The sequence below is a fragment of the Rattus norvegicus genome, chromosome 17, assembly GCF_036323735.1.
Source record: "Rattus norvegicus strain BN/NHsdMcwi chromosome 17, GRCr8, whole genome shotgun sequence".
NCBI classification, from domain to species: domain Eukaryota; kingdom Metazoa; phylum Chordata; class Mammalia; order Rodentia; family Muridae; genus Rattus; species Rattus norvegicus.
The window spans coordinates 6,573,557-6,587,839 of NC_086035.1; the positions used below are offsets into that span (position 1 = coordinate 6,573,557).

The following is a 14,283-nucleotide window of genomic DNA, read 5'->3' on the forward strand; positions in this document are numbered from 1 at the left end:
GCACCGACTGCTCTTCCAGAGGTCCTGAGTTCAAATCCCAGCAACCACATGGTGGCTCACAACCATCTGTAATGGGATCCGATGCCCTCTTCTGCTGTGTCTGAAGACAGCTACAGTGTACTCATATACATAAAATAAATAAATAAGCAAAACAAAAAACTCCCCAAAACTTTGTCTGAGAGGGAGGGGGAAGGACAGGGAAGGGTGGAGTTAGTGCAGTTTAGAGAGCCGGTGGAGGAATTATGGGGAGACAACATGGCCGCGGGTTCACAGCGCCCTGGGACTCAGTGACTGCCAGAGAAACCATTCAGTCTGCATGCTTGCCCTCCACCTGCTGGAGCCTTTCCACTTCCTGGACACCCCATCGCCAAGTTCAGTCTTCTCCACAAAGCAGAGGCCGTAAGAGCACCCATTTTCATAGGTATTCGAAAACTGCCTGTGCTCAAACCCTGGCTTCCGTTCTTATCTGGCTGTGATGCGGAAGCAAGTTAGGTGATCTCTCTTTGCCTCAGGGTTTTCATTTCTTAGACTTGGCCCTGATGACAGCGTTTACTCTGATGGGGCTGGTGTGGGCCATTTAATCGATGCGGTCTTGAGAACAGCATTTGCTGTGATAGGGCGGGCGTGAGGAGAGAGCCTGCTGACACATCCGTAGCCCAGGGCCTGGCACACAGCACATACATAGTATTACCTAAACAGGGTGATGCCCTCACATATCTGTAGAAGGCAGGCATCGATGCCAATGGCATCCGAGGACCCGTGGCCAGGTGGCGAGTAGGAGTCATGGTGAAGGGAGTGGGGCTAACCCCATCTGATCTAGAAGTGGCTGGGGATTCTCCTAGGCCGGAACATACTGTACGATATCTCCCGGGGTATACCCGGAATGCTTGGCGTGGACTGAGGCCTGACCAGGCACCAGCCATTCTTGTGAGGAGAGGGACCTTTGGGCTATCTGCTGAGGATCGAGGGGAAGAGCGCAGGGCCCCGGGCTGTCCCGTGTGCTGAGCTGTACACATCTCGTCTCTTCTTTGGACGATCGTTCAGCATTTTTCTCCAGCTGCTAAGCCGCACCAGCCGGCAAGGCCACAGAGGAGTAGCTCAGACAGGCTGCTTCCCAAGGAACAGCTGATCTGTAGGCGGAGACAGATGGTGGGCCCGGGCAGAGGTGTCCAGGAGGAAGTAGTCACTACTGCCTGACAGGAGGAGAGGAACAGATCACACTCAGGAAACATTTGGGGCAGACTTTGGAGGAAGAGGGGGTGGTCTATCTCACTTCTTCTGTCATTGTGCCCATCCCCCTAGCCCAGGCTGTGAGTCCCCCGAGGGAGCTACTGTCAGAGGTTGGGGCTTGGTGGAATGACCCTGAGAGTTAACTCTCACCCCTTCTCGGGTGCACACATGTCCCTGGCCCTTGGAGAACTGGTTCTTGGCATGGCAGAGGTGGCCACAGTCCGTCCGGAGACTTACTAATGCGATTAGAACCTGGGCCATGCAGTCTCTCCACTGTCACCATTACCACCTAGGTAATGAGACTAACACAGTCCCTGCGAGTAACGCTGGGTCACACAATGGGGTGGGGACCGAGTGACTGTGCAGAACTCATTATTTCTCCTCCTCCTCCTCCTCCTCCTCCTCCTCCTCCTCCTCCTCCTCCTCCTCCTCCTCCTCCTCCTTCTCCTCCTCCTCCTCCTCCTCCTTCTCCTTCTTCATTTGTTTTATGTAAGTACATGGTACACTGTCATTGTCTTCAGACACACCAGGAGAGGGCATCAGATCCCATTACAGATGGTTGTGAGCCACCATGTGGTTGCTGGGAATTGAACTCAGGGCCTCTGGAAGAGCAGTCAGCGCTCATAACCCCTGAGAGCCATCTCTCCAGCCCAAGAACTCATTTCTTAAGTGAATGGTCTGAGCCTCAGTTTCTGCCCCTAGTGGTCAATTATAACCAAACAGACAGTGCTGGTGGCTGGGCACTGTCCTATAAATGCATCAGCCGCTTGGTTCTCAGCGGCCCTATGGCACCACCGTGACCATGCCCACTGTACTGTTGAGGTGCAGACACACAGAGCTGAGGTCATTGTCCTTGGCCACATGACCAGCAAGTGGGAACACCATCGCTGAAAGTGACACTTTGATCACCCCGCTGTCCGTGTCCTCCCTCCCCCTCAGATGGCTCTAACAAGCACCACCGCTCAGCACGCCTGCGCTGGGTGCCCATGTGCGGCCAGGAGGGGCTCTGGACGCCCTTCACCTGGCACTCTCGCTCGCCCTCGTTTGCGCCTGCCCCCGCCCCCTCCTCCCGCCCCCGCCCCCTCCTCCCGCCCCCTCCTCCCGCCCCCGCCCCCTCCTCCCGCCCCCGCTCCCTTCTCCCGCCCCCTGGATGGAGTTCCAGGATTAGGTGTTTTCTGAGGCAGGGCATTTCCTCTTGTTTTTGCAAAAGGAAGCAAAGCCAGTAACGGGATATCCTCCTCAAACAAGACAGGTCCAGCACAGGAGGAGTGGAAGGCTGCCTGTTGCAAGCGGAGGGGACCAGGGACTGTAAACTCCTTGCTGTGGGCTATTCCAGGCTTTCTTAGGAATGAGGTGCTGAATGGCAAGCTAGGTGCTTTCGACCTGGGGTTATTTTCCACGCTGATGGGTAGTTCCTGCTAACTCCTCCTTTCCTCAGTGGCAGGCAGTCCAGCCTATGACTCTATCCTCACAACAGCCCACTTCAAAGCCGAAAGTGGTGCTGGGCTCAGGAAGTAGAGAAGAGGAAATGCCCTCCAGTCCTGTTGATGTGGAAGATGGGGCCCACCTGTTACCATCCCCTGGGGGCTTGGGTTTGTGTGTGTGGCCCTATCTGATAGGGCCTCGGTCTATCTCTGAGCAACAGTGCAGGAAAGGCGGCTTAGCTCAGGGTCTCCCCATCCTTCCCTTTAGTATTATGGCTTCCTCTAATCTTCCTGTCCTGGGTGAACCCAGGGAGGGCAGAAAAGGGCCTTTAAGCAAGAGATCAAGAAGTGTAGGAGCCATGAGACCACAGCAGAGTTCACTGTGGGAAGCCAGGTCAGGGGGTGCTCTCAGGTAGGAGGGGCCAAGCCAGAAGAGGGTGGGGGTGGAAACTGTCATTAGTTTCTGTCTGCTAAGTGGGTTTTTGTGAGCCGTGGGGCTAAGGCACTCGCTCAGGAAACAATTTGTTATTGTACTTCTAGAGCTGGCTGTCATGAACTTCAAAACTGAAGCACTAAACTGTGCCATCCTTACAGAGGGAAGGAAGGGAGGCCGTGTCTCCGGCATAGTCTCGCTGGGGCTTGGCAGGGAATGCAGTCCGGGGATAGGCAGGAGTCTCGACTATCCAGAGAGTTACTGGCTAGAGCTAACCCGGACCCCATGCTAGCATACATAAGTGTTTCAAGTCGCCTACAACCAAGGGGGTCCCCCCAAAAATTTGTCCTAGAACTAGTGGGGTCAGACAATGCCAGATGAGTGGTCCTGTGGGGTCACGTGGTATGGAGCCTTCCATTCCTAGCATGTACCCAGCAAGAGTGGCTAATGGGTCTCCACCTCACGGGCAGGCAGGGACTAATCTGGTTTTGGGATCTGTATGGCCAGGCCAAGCGGCCCACAGGTTAATTGAGTTTCCAAGTTTATGGCTGACCTGGTAGAGCTTGGGTGGCCAGCGTTGGGCTCTAGTTGGGTTTGCCTACGTTTTTTACAACTCCGAGTCGAAGGCGATTTTTATCTCTTTCTTCTTCAGAAATGAATCAGTGGGCCAGAAAACACCAAGGACATTGTGTTAACTTTAACCAGCCTTGCTGGGGACACGGCAAGAGGGAGGCGGGGTGGAGGGCTAGAGGAGTGGCCTTTCCAGGGAGAAGTAGAAGCTGGTGGACAGACAGAGCTCTCCTTGTAGAGGGTAGACCCTGGCTCGGTCTGACACACAGTGGAGCTCTTGGGGCGGAAGTGGGTGCATTTGGCAAGGATGATGAACAGGGGACACTGTCCTCCTGCAGCACCGGGAGCTCTGGGACGTCCAACAGTGTTGTCAGACCAGGACGGTTGGTTACCCGTTGTGGAAGGATCAGTAAGGGCATGGTTTGGGGCCTAAGCACATAGAGGCAATTGAAGTCTACACAGAGGGCTAGGAGATGTTTTGGGAGGAGATCAGCACCCAGCAATTAAAATATTAAAAAAAAAAGACACACGTTATGCCACAAAAGCAGCCATGCCCGCAGCAGGTGTCTTCCTGGACAAGCCATTGTAGATGGGAACAGCTGGAGTTGGTCTGGCTCTGCCTCTCTCCCTGAGAACCAGAGGGACATCTGGGAGGAAGGACATAGGAACAGGGCATTGCTATGAGGAACTGGTGCTGGGTAGGTAGTTTTCACCCAACTTTCCCTTTTGGTAAGTTATCCTGGCAGCCCTTCTCTTCCAGAGAGAGAGAGAGAGAGAGAGAGAGAGAGAGAGAGAGAGAGGAAGAGAGGAAGAGAGAGGGAGAAGGGAGAGAGAGAGAGGAAGAGAGGAAGAGAGAGGGAGAAGGGAGAGAGAGAGAGGAAGAGAGGAAGAGAGAGGGAGAAGGGAGAGAGAGAGGAAGAGAGGAAGAGAGAGGGAGAAGGGAGAGAGAGAGGAAGAGAGGAAGAGAGAGGGAGAAGGGAGAGAGAGGGAGAGAGAAAGGAGAGAGAGGGAGAAGGGAGAGAGAGGGAGAGAGAGAGGAGAGAGAGAGGGAGAGAGAGGGAGAAGGGAGAGAAAGGGAGAAGGGAGAGAGAGGAGAGAGAGAGGAAGAAGAGAGAGAAGAGGGAGAAGGGAGAGAGAGAGGGAGAGAGAGGGAGAGAGGGAGGAGAGAGAGAGAGGAAGAGAGAGGGAGAAGGGAGAGAGAGGGAGAGAGAGGGAGAAGGGAGAGAAAGGGAGAAGGGAGAGAGAGGAGAGAGAGAGGAAGAAGAGAGAGAGAAGAGGGAGAAGGGGGAGAGAGAGGGAGAGAGGGAGAGAGGAGAGAGAGAGGAAGAGAGAGGGAGAAGGGAGAGAGAGGGAGAGAGAGAGAGAGAGGGAGAGAGAGATTGCAGAGTCCAGTGGGGCAGGGCGTCTGTCTTGTTTTGGGCCTCTGTGGGAAGCTTGATGAGGGTTGGTAGTGAGCTCCCAGCAGGCTTGCTCAAGCCAGTTTCCCCTGGTTCTTAGGAAAAACATGTGAGCACACACCCAAGCAAGAACTATTCTGTTTTCCATGATGCAGAATAAGTGTCCTGTGACTTTTCAAAAGAAAACCCAGCTCTTCCCTCTGTGGTCGCACTCTGAAGCGTCTTTGCTTTTTAACCTGTTGGGAAGGAGGGTCACCCAAGCGTGCAGAGGCTGGGGCGACTCTCTTCTTTCCATCAGCTGACAAGTGCCGTAAAAACCGAGGCTTTATCCTGCTTACGACTGAATCTCAGAGCCAGTGCCTGCACGCTGCAGTCTTCAGGGCAGTGGGTGCCGGAGTCAGCTGGCCAGAGAAGTATGTGAGGGGACCTTAAATACCTCTCCACACCCAGGTCACACCTGCTGCATGACACTATTTCTGGGGAGATGCAAACAGACATTTATTTGCCCCAGAGAAGGAACCGATGACAGACCAAAGAACAGATGTCCCCAAAGTTTAGCTTAGTAGAACCAATACGTTTTACTGGGGTCGCTCACAGGAGCAGAAATGACTCAAAAGACAACTGTTATCACCCTTCATGGGCGACAGCTCAAGAAAGCTGGAAACCTTGAGCTCACCACACAATCTACAGGCAGCTCAATAGGTCTCGGAGGGAGTACTAGTTGTTCTGAGCGTCTTCCAGGAAGCTCAGCTGGTCTCTGTTTCCTCCAGGCAGCTCAGCTTGCTCTCTCTCAGAGTGTCTCTCCCCAGTCCTTACTGCTTATACAAACGTAGGTAGGGACGGCCTAGTGGGTCCCATCAGTTTCAGGGACTTCCTGTTGTTTTTTTATTTCCTTAGCTTAAGAGCGTCCCCAAGGCTGGAATGTTTTACCTTTCTTGAGACCACTTTTCTGTTCTCCCTCCCTGCAGACACCCCTTGTCTTCACAAGCTTTCCTCCAAGACAGAAAGGTTTAATCTCAGAAGAAACAGCACACAATAGCCGTACCCATGAGGATGTGCAATTCTCTGGGCGATGCCAATGTGTGCCAAGTATTTAGAGCTTCTGTGTGTGCTGTACATTGCTGTACTTGTGCTGCAGGTGTGCACACACTGTGTCTCACTGGGCGTAGTTCTTGGCCCAGCAGATAGAAGGTCACTCGGGTTCTTAGACACGATTGGGCTTTCAGGCCTGCTTAGAACCTACCTGCATTTTACTAAGGTCCTGGGACAGAGGCGACCCTGGAAAGATTGATAGGCTGGAATGATACTGAGACTCCACTTGTGGGCGGGGTTCCCAGGGCAAAGCAGGCTGGGAAGTTTGGACTCATTGAGAAAGCAATAGAAAATCTTGAGCGTGAGGTCACAGAATCATGAAGGGACGGTGACTTCGGGGATGAGCTGCTGCCGCGGGACCAGGTGTCTCAGAGGGTCCCTCTCTCTTGCAGGTCCTGCTTCCAGCAGCCAGCTTGCTGCAGCTCATGGACGTGCGTCAGAACTGCTGTGACTTTCTGCAGTCTCAGTTGCATCCCACCAACTGCCTGGGGATCCGTGCCTTTGCAGACGTGCACACCTGCACCGATCTCCTGCAGCAGGCTAACGCCTACGCAGGTAAGGCAGAGTACCCTTGTTTCCCGTGAGCTCGTGGATTTAGTCGCCTGGCCCGTTGGGGACTCTCGGAGATTCTGAGAAGTTGTTTCTGCACAGAGCAGCTTGGTTAGGGAGACAAAACACGGATAATTAAGAGCGGACAAGTCTAGCCCATTGCAGAGTGGAATATGGCTAATTCGTACACGGTTGGTATAGTCAGCACAGAAGGAGCTGCTGGGGAGGTGTGCCAGTGTGCTTGTGAGAGAGTTTGTGAGAGTGTGAGCATGGACGTGTATGTGAGTGTGTGAGTACGGATGTGTGAATTTGTGCGTATGAACTTGTGTATATGCAGGCGTGTGTGAATTTGTGTATGTGCATGCATTAATGTGTGTGCGTGCATATGTGTGCACACGTATGTAGCATAAACTAAGCTTAGTGTTGAAATGGATCTTATTTTGTTTGTTTAAGACAACTTTTCTTTGGTCTAATTGCTCTATGTAGATGATATTAGAAATTGAACATGGTCCAGGCTCCCAGTGATTAACAAGTGTTCCTACACACTGTCTTGCTCTCTGGATTCACTGATATCTTAAATCTGAAGGGAATTAAAGTTCGAGATGGGCGGCGTTAAGTGGCACACACCTGCAACTTAGCACTACAGAGCCAGGAGGATCACCATAAGTTCAAGGCCGGTCTGGGTTACATGATAAAACCTTGCATCAAAACCAAAGCAAACAAATCAACCAATCAACTCCCACCGAGGGTGAGAGCGGGGTCAGGCTCACGTCGGAGTGATGGAGCGGCCACTCATCAGTTGGGAGCACACAATGCTCTGAGCAGACCAGAGCTGCCTTCTCAGCAGCCATGTTGGTATCTCACAATCGTTCGGTCCAAGGGATCCGGCCTCCATGCCCACCTGCAGAGACCCACACAGAGACACACAATTAGAAAGTTATAGAAAACCTAAACAAAAGGCAACTTCACAAATTGGCTTCCTCCATTTACCTCAGGAAATTGTGAACATTGTTAATTTTAAATGTATCTGTTTTAGATACTAATGTTGACTTCCCCAGGAGGATGAGATTGGGCCTCCCCAGAATTCCCTCACGCACACTGGCTCACCCACTCTTTGTCCTCACGGCAGAGCCAATTGGTGTGTCATCATTAGGTGTTTCAGTCAGCAAAGATGTTCACAAGCATCAGAAAGGCAATGAACACCTGTCTGTTTCTTTAATGTGTGTGTAGCCACACTAGACGCAGCTGGGAGAGCCTCAGTATGGCAGCTTGTTTTCTGGGCAACACTGTACCTTGGAGAACTTGTTATCCTGGTATTTGATCGGGGTCTTGGGAGGGAGAAGAAATGGAGGTGACGATGTCATCCAGGACTCTCTCCCTCAGCATTCCTTGCACGTGGAAGGATCCCGAGTTATCTAGGAAACCGGACTGGTCATCTTGATTGCTAGGTTGGTGCACAGTTGCCTTACTGTCTACCAGGGGAAGCTTTAGCTCATCTCAGGCCCAGGCAAACAGCTCGTGCCTATTCCTCTCTTCTGCTTCCTGTGCAGCCAGGACCTAGGAAACGTGCCAAGGAGCTGCTGTCTGCCCTGTGCTGCATTGCCCTGTGTCCATGGGATGACGAGCTGTGCCCGGTTGCTTTTGGTCTCTAGTTAACTCCCTGGTACAGGCTGAGGAGCCTCCATGGGAAGGCACACATGACCAAGGGTCACAGACTGTAATCCTCCATGGAAAGGCACACACATGACCAATGGTCACAGACTGTAACCCTCCATGGGAAGGCACACATGACCAAGGGTCACAGACTGTAACCCTCCATGGGAAGGCACACATGACCAAGGGTCACAGACTAATCCTCCAGGGGAAGGCACACATGACCAATGGTCACAGACTAATCCTCCAGGGGAAGGCACACATGACCAAGGGTCACAGACTGTAACCCTCCATGGGAAGGCACACATGACCAAGGGTCACAGACTGTAACCCTCCATGGGAAGGCACACATGACCAAGGGTCACAGACTAATCCTCCAGGGGAAGGCACACATGACCAATGGTCACAGACTGTAACCCTCCATGGGAAGGCACACATGACCAAGGGTCACAGACTGTAACCCTCCATGGGAAGGCACACATGACCAAGGGTCACAGACTGTAACCCTCCATGGGAAGGCACACATGACCAAGGGTCACAGACTAATCCTCCAGGGGAAGGCACACATGACCAAGGGTCACAGACTAATCCTCCAGGGGAAGGCACACATGACCAAGGTTTCACAGACTGTAACCCTCCATGGAAAGGCACACACATGACTAATGGTCACAAACTGTCATCATCCATGGAAAGGCACACACATGACTAATGGTCACAAACTGTCATCATCCATGGAAAGGCACACATAACCAACGGTTACACACTGTACACTGTAATCATACATGGGAAGGCACATACATGACCAACAGTTACAGACTCTAATCCTCCAGGGGAAGGCACACATGACCAAGGGTCACAGACTGTAACCCTCCATAGGAAGGCACACATGACCAAGGGTCACAGTTTATGGGAAGGCACACACATGAGCAAACCTCACAGACTGTAACCCTCCATGGGAAGGCACACATGACCAAGGGTCACAGTCTATGGGAAGGCACACACATGAGCAAACCTCACAGACTGTAATCCTCCATGGGAAGGCACACACATGACCAACAGTGGAGATGTGCTTGAAGCTGACCATTGTGAAGGGCTTCTCTGGTAGCCCTGCTCTCCATCCTGTTGGCCTGTGAGCCTGAACTCTGCTGCTCGTCTCTCCTAATGAGGGTCCCGCTCAGAAAAACCCCTTTCCTGAAGGATGCTGCTCCGGTTTGACGTAGCAGTAGCAGAGCCAGGATGAGTGCTTTTCACGTGTGGCCCCACTGTGAGCATCTGCCAGTGTGGTAAGGATTCGATGCCGAGATGCTTGGACTTCTGTCCCCTTCTTTCTTATCTCCTCTGCCGTCCCTCTCTGCTAACCCAGCTAGCGTGTGCACGCTCACAAGCACTGTATTTTCTTCCACCCCCCATCCCCCAACGCCCCATCTCATGGTAATCCAGATCTGTGAGAGGTTGGAGATGGTACATCGTGCTGGTGCTACCTGGTCCTGATGCTGTCAAAGCGATGGGCTTCTGGCTGCAGCTTCTGCGCACGTGCCTGTTGGAGGCCTAGTGGATTTCCATGACTGGTATTTATTGGAGCTTTTCCTGTTATGCTAAGCACCTCACATACACCCTCCTCAAACGTGTGCAACAGCTGAGGAAACCAGGATCCCGAGAAGTAAGATAGTCTGAGGAGAGGCAACTAGTAAGGGCAGGGACGGAATTCAAGCCCAGTGTCAGCGTCTGCGGCCATTGCCTTCCACAGCTTCCAGTTTGTACAGAGGGTAGTGAGGAGCACGAGTAGCTAGAGTGAGCCCATTCCACTGAAATGGTATATGCTTGGTCACCCGTGTCACGGTGACTCCAAATCCCAGCATCAGGCAGTGTAGACAGATGGACGGACAGCTAATACTGATACAGACTTACCATCATCTTGGGGTTGGGGGGGAGCACAACGTGGATGTCTTCTTCTCTTCCTGATTGCACCGTACCTAGCCACACAGAGATTGTCCCCTCTCTGCACGGGTGGCCATGTCTACATTCCCTGGCTCAGTTAGCACGCTTGACAGACATGGGACCTCCTCTCAGTGGTGCTGGCCTGTGACCGTCCCACAGCCTGCCTTCTGCGCAGGCTTGGCCCTGTAGAGCGGGGGGGTTTAAGGTGCGGGGATGATGTAGGAGCTCAAAGGACAGTGACCAGAGTGTAGAAGGGAGACGAAGGAACACTGCTGTGTTTGGAGAGGGAGGTTGGAGCGGTTGCCTTGTGTCTGTCCTCTTTGACTGACGTGACCTGCTTCATTTTGTGATTGTTATCCCTGGTACTCCAGTGTACTCCTGCTTCTGGAGACAGATCTTTTTACTCCTTTTTACTTGGTTCCGCTGTCATATGCTGTGGAAAAACGGTGCTGGGTTGCCATGCTTTGCAAAGTATTTTGAGCCAACACTGCAAGGAAATCCTTTGTATCGGATCCAGAAGTCAGGTCTGCCAACACATGGGGCTGAGCGACCCTGCACTGTTTTTAAAGAGCCTTACTGGCTTTAGGATGTTGGGGATGACATGGGGCGGGAGCTGTCCTGTAGTAGCAGAAGACCCTGAGACTGGGCTCTGGATCCCCCTTGACAGACCCAGCTGCTGCACTGAGGGGCCTCAGGGCCGGGTCCAGGCTGCAGTCGCCAGAACTCATGGCTTCTGGCTGCTGGTGTTCAAACCACATGTGCCCTGGTGAAGGGGACCAGTTCAAGGGCAGGTGGATCTGTGGTCCCTCTTCTCCTCTCCCCTGCCTCATTTGCCTGCTGCCCCTAGCTTGTCCCCGAACATTAACTTGTCCAACGACAGCTCTTTTTCTGACATATTGTCACTATTTGGACCTCAATACAAAATCTGTCACTAATCATCGCAGGAAAAGCAGACCAGCAGAGTGACCATGAGAGGCAGAACCAGGAGTGAAACACCACGGCAACTTTGTCCTCCGCAGGATCCCTCAGTATCTCTTTCATTGGAAACATATTTATGGGCTGGATAGATGGCTCAATGGTTAAGCACTGACTGCCCTTCTAGGGGACCCAGATTCTATTCCCAGCACCCACATGGTGGCTCGCAGCCACCTGTCATTCCAGTTCCTTTTCTTTCTGACTTCCGAGGGTGCTAGAACTCATGTGGTGCACAGCTATATACATGTGGCAAGCAGTCATGCACATAAAATAAAACACAGGAGAAAATGCTCCCCGGGCTTGAAAAGGCCTTTTATTAGGTCCTGGGCAGTCTCCCATATCTGCAGTTACATCCCCATACCATCGTACTAAACTTTATAAAGTATATACTTCATAAAGTATATACGAGGGAAGTTATCTTCTTGTCTGTCAGCAGCGAAGGTATAAACGCCCATCAGTCTCCTGCTAGTCCCTCTGAAGGGGTCAGGATGACAATATTGGGTATCCCTATAGAACATATGTATCATGTGTTTTAGCGGACACAGAAGCTCTCTGTATCCATTATCCTTTCAACATTGTATCATCTTATTTTATGTGTTTGGATGTATGTCTGTATATAGTGTGTGTGTGTGTGTGTGTGTGTGTGTGTGTGTGTCTGTAGAAGCCAGAAGAGGGCATCGGATCTCCGGGGACTGGAGTTACAGGCAGTTGTGAGCCAATGTGTGGGTGCTGGGGAGTGACGGAACCCAGTTCCTCTGCAAGAGCAGCCAGTGCTCTTGACCCATGAGCCACCATACCAACCCCAACGAACAATGCTTTTATTCCATTTCATACAAGATCTTAGAATCATGTCCAGACTCTTGAATAAGGGTGTCCATCTTTGTGTGTGTGTGTGTGTGTGTGTGTGTGAGAGAGAGAGAGAGAGAGAGAGAGACAGACAGACAGACAGATGTTATACTAATACTCTGCTGATGGATATTAATGCTTCCAGTTGTACAGATCATATTTCAGTGAGCATTAAATCTTTTTACATTTATTTCATATTGGGTGGGGGCTCCTGGTTTTCATGGTGCATGCAGAGGTTGGAGAACAACTTACAGGAGCCAGTTTTCTCCTTCTAGCATGTGGGTTCTGGGATCGAACTCAGACTGCAGGCCTCAGCCATGAGCACCCTTCCTGCTGGCCCTCAGTAAAGCAAGCATTCTTGTGCAGACCATTTTGGACTGTAGTTGACAGGGTAACTTGCTAGCTGTAACTTGTAGTTGGCAGTGTAACTGGACCAAAGAAAACGTCGGTTTAAATGGAGGTGGCTGGAGACCCAGGATGTTCATAAGTGTTTGCCTAGCGTGTAAAGGCTCTGAATTTGATTCCCAGTTCTATGTACGCAGACAGACACTGTCAAATCTTTCTCCCGCCTTCCAGGTGAGAGGAGAACTGGCTGGGGATGGCACTCTCTACCCAGCAGTCTGCTTGGTTTCCTGTCTGGACCGACCGTGGCTCTTGCAGCTGCAGCAGTACTCCTGCTTCCTCTGCGTCCAGTTTTACTCGCAGGGGGATGTGTGAGACTTTTGCTCTGCTGCTGTCCTGTTTAGTGTGTGTGTGTGTGTGTGTGTGTGTGTGTGTGTGTGTGTGTGTGTGTGGTGGGGGACAGTGGGCCTTTCAGAAGCTCACTGCTCAGACCTCTGCCCTCAGTAGAGACTATCCCAACCCTTCTGGGTAGTTAGAAGCCGGAAAGGGGACTCTCAAGTTCGCACAACCCATTCCCTCTCCCTTGTAATTGTTGCTCCGTTTAATCTTTAACCTCAGAGACTTTGCTGTTTGGTAGTTAGAGGGCCATGTGCCTGGGCCATCAGTGGGGCTGCTTAGAGGATATTAATGGAGCCTCATTAAAGCCACGGCAGTTAAAATTCTTTGGGTATGTTGTTTACATCAACCCGCTAAGCTGAGCTGAAACCCTCCCGCCACAAGATGGAAAAGCCATTTAATTTCATGTGCTCATAAAAAGAAATGTCCCCCCTCCCACCTTTTGATTGATTAGGTCATTTGGGGGAACGAAGTAATTAAGTCAGGAGCAGAAAAGTTTTGCGAAGCATTTAAACCATGGATCTCTGACCCAGTGGGGCCCTTCTCATGACTGGGCTGCATCCAAGTCGGCCCGAAGAGAGGACGAAGCTGATGGTGAGAGTTTTTACTATTTTGAACACTTGCCATGACCCAGGCATAGTACCTGATAGCACTGATAAGTGGACAGTTTTAAGGAGCACATGGCTCTGTGTGTGTGTGTGTGTGTGTGTGTGTGTGTGTATGTGTGTGCATGGGTGTATGCACATGAGTGTGCATGCGCATGCATGTGCGTGCATGTGCATGTCTGTGTATATGTATGTGTGTATGTATATGTGTGCATATGTATGCGTGTGTCTATGTGTATGTGTGTGCATGTGTGTACATGTGTATGCATATGTATGCGTGTGTGTATGTGTATGTGTGTGCATGTGTGTACATATGTGCATATGTGTGCCTGTGTGTACGTGTGTACATGTGTGTGCACATGTATGCATGTGTATGTGTGTATGCATGTGTGTGCATATGTATGCATGTGTGTATGTGAGTGTGCGTGTGTACTTGAGAGAGTAGGGGAGCATACATATACATCTTGAGACAAGAAACACAGGCCATGTGGAGAACATTTCCTACCTTCTGCAGGGCATGTAGAAGAAATATTTGAAGTCTGAGGGCTAGTGACCCTAACCCTGCTGGGAAGACATCAAGGTGGGCTCCGTTACTCCCATGTGGAAGTCTAGCTTTCTCCTTGGAGCAGAGAAACATATGGGACTGAAAATTCCTGGTCCAGAAAGGCTAACCTCTGTCGTTAAAAATTGAAAATAAGGAATGGGGGATGGGGAGCACCTATGGGGAGCACTTGGGCAGTTCTAAGATTTTCTTTCCCCGTCAAGTGCTTTGATTCTGCGCATGCCTCCATGGGTTTCCCAGCCCCCATATCTTGGAAGGACCTCATATGATA

At 51.5% G+C, this 14,283-nt stretch overlaps 1 protein-coding gene across 3 annotated transcripts in view; it reads left to right on the forward strand.

Annotated features, from left to right (window-relative positions):
• Klhl3 (kelch-like family member 3) overlaps positions 1-14,283 on the forward strand; it is a 123,225-nt gene that overhangs the window by 45,443 nt on the left and 63,499 nt on the right. For 2 of the 3 annotated variants that reach the window (XM_039096443.2, NM_001419643.1), the window contains one exon: positions 6,539-6,701. In XM_039096443.2, coding sequence (XP_038952371.1) covers positions 6,539-6,701 — 163 coding nt within the window. Of the gene's footprint in view, positions 1-6,538; positions 6,702-14,283 lie in introns of those variants that run through there. The other variant, XM_039096444.2, reaches the window with a different exon arrangement.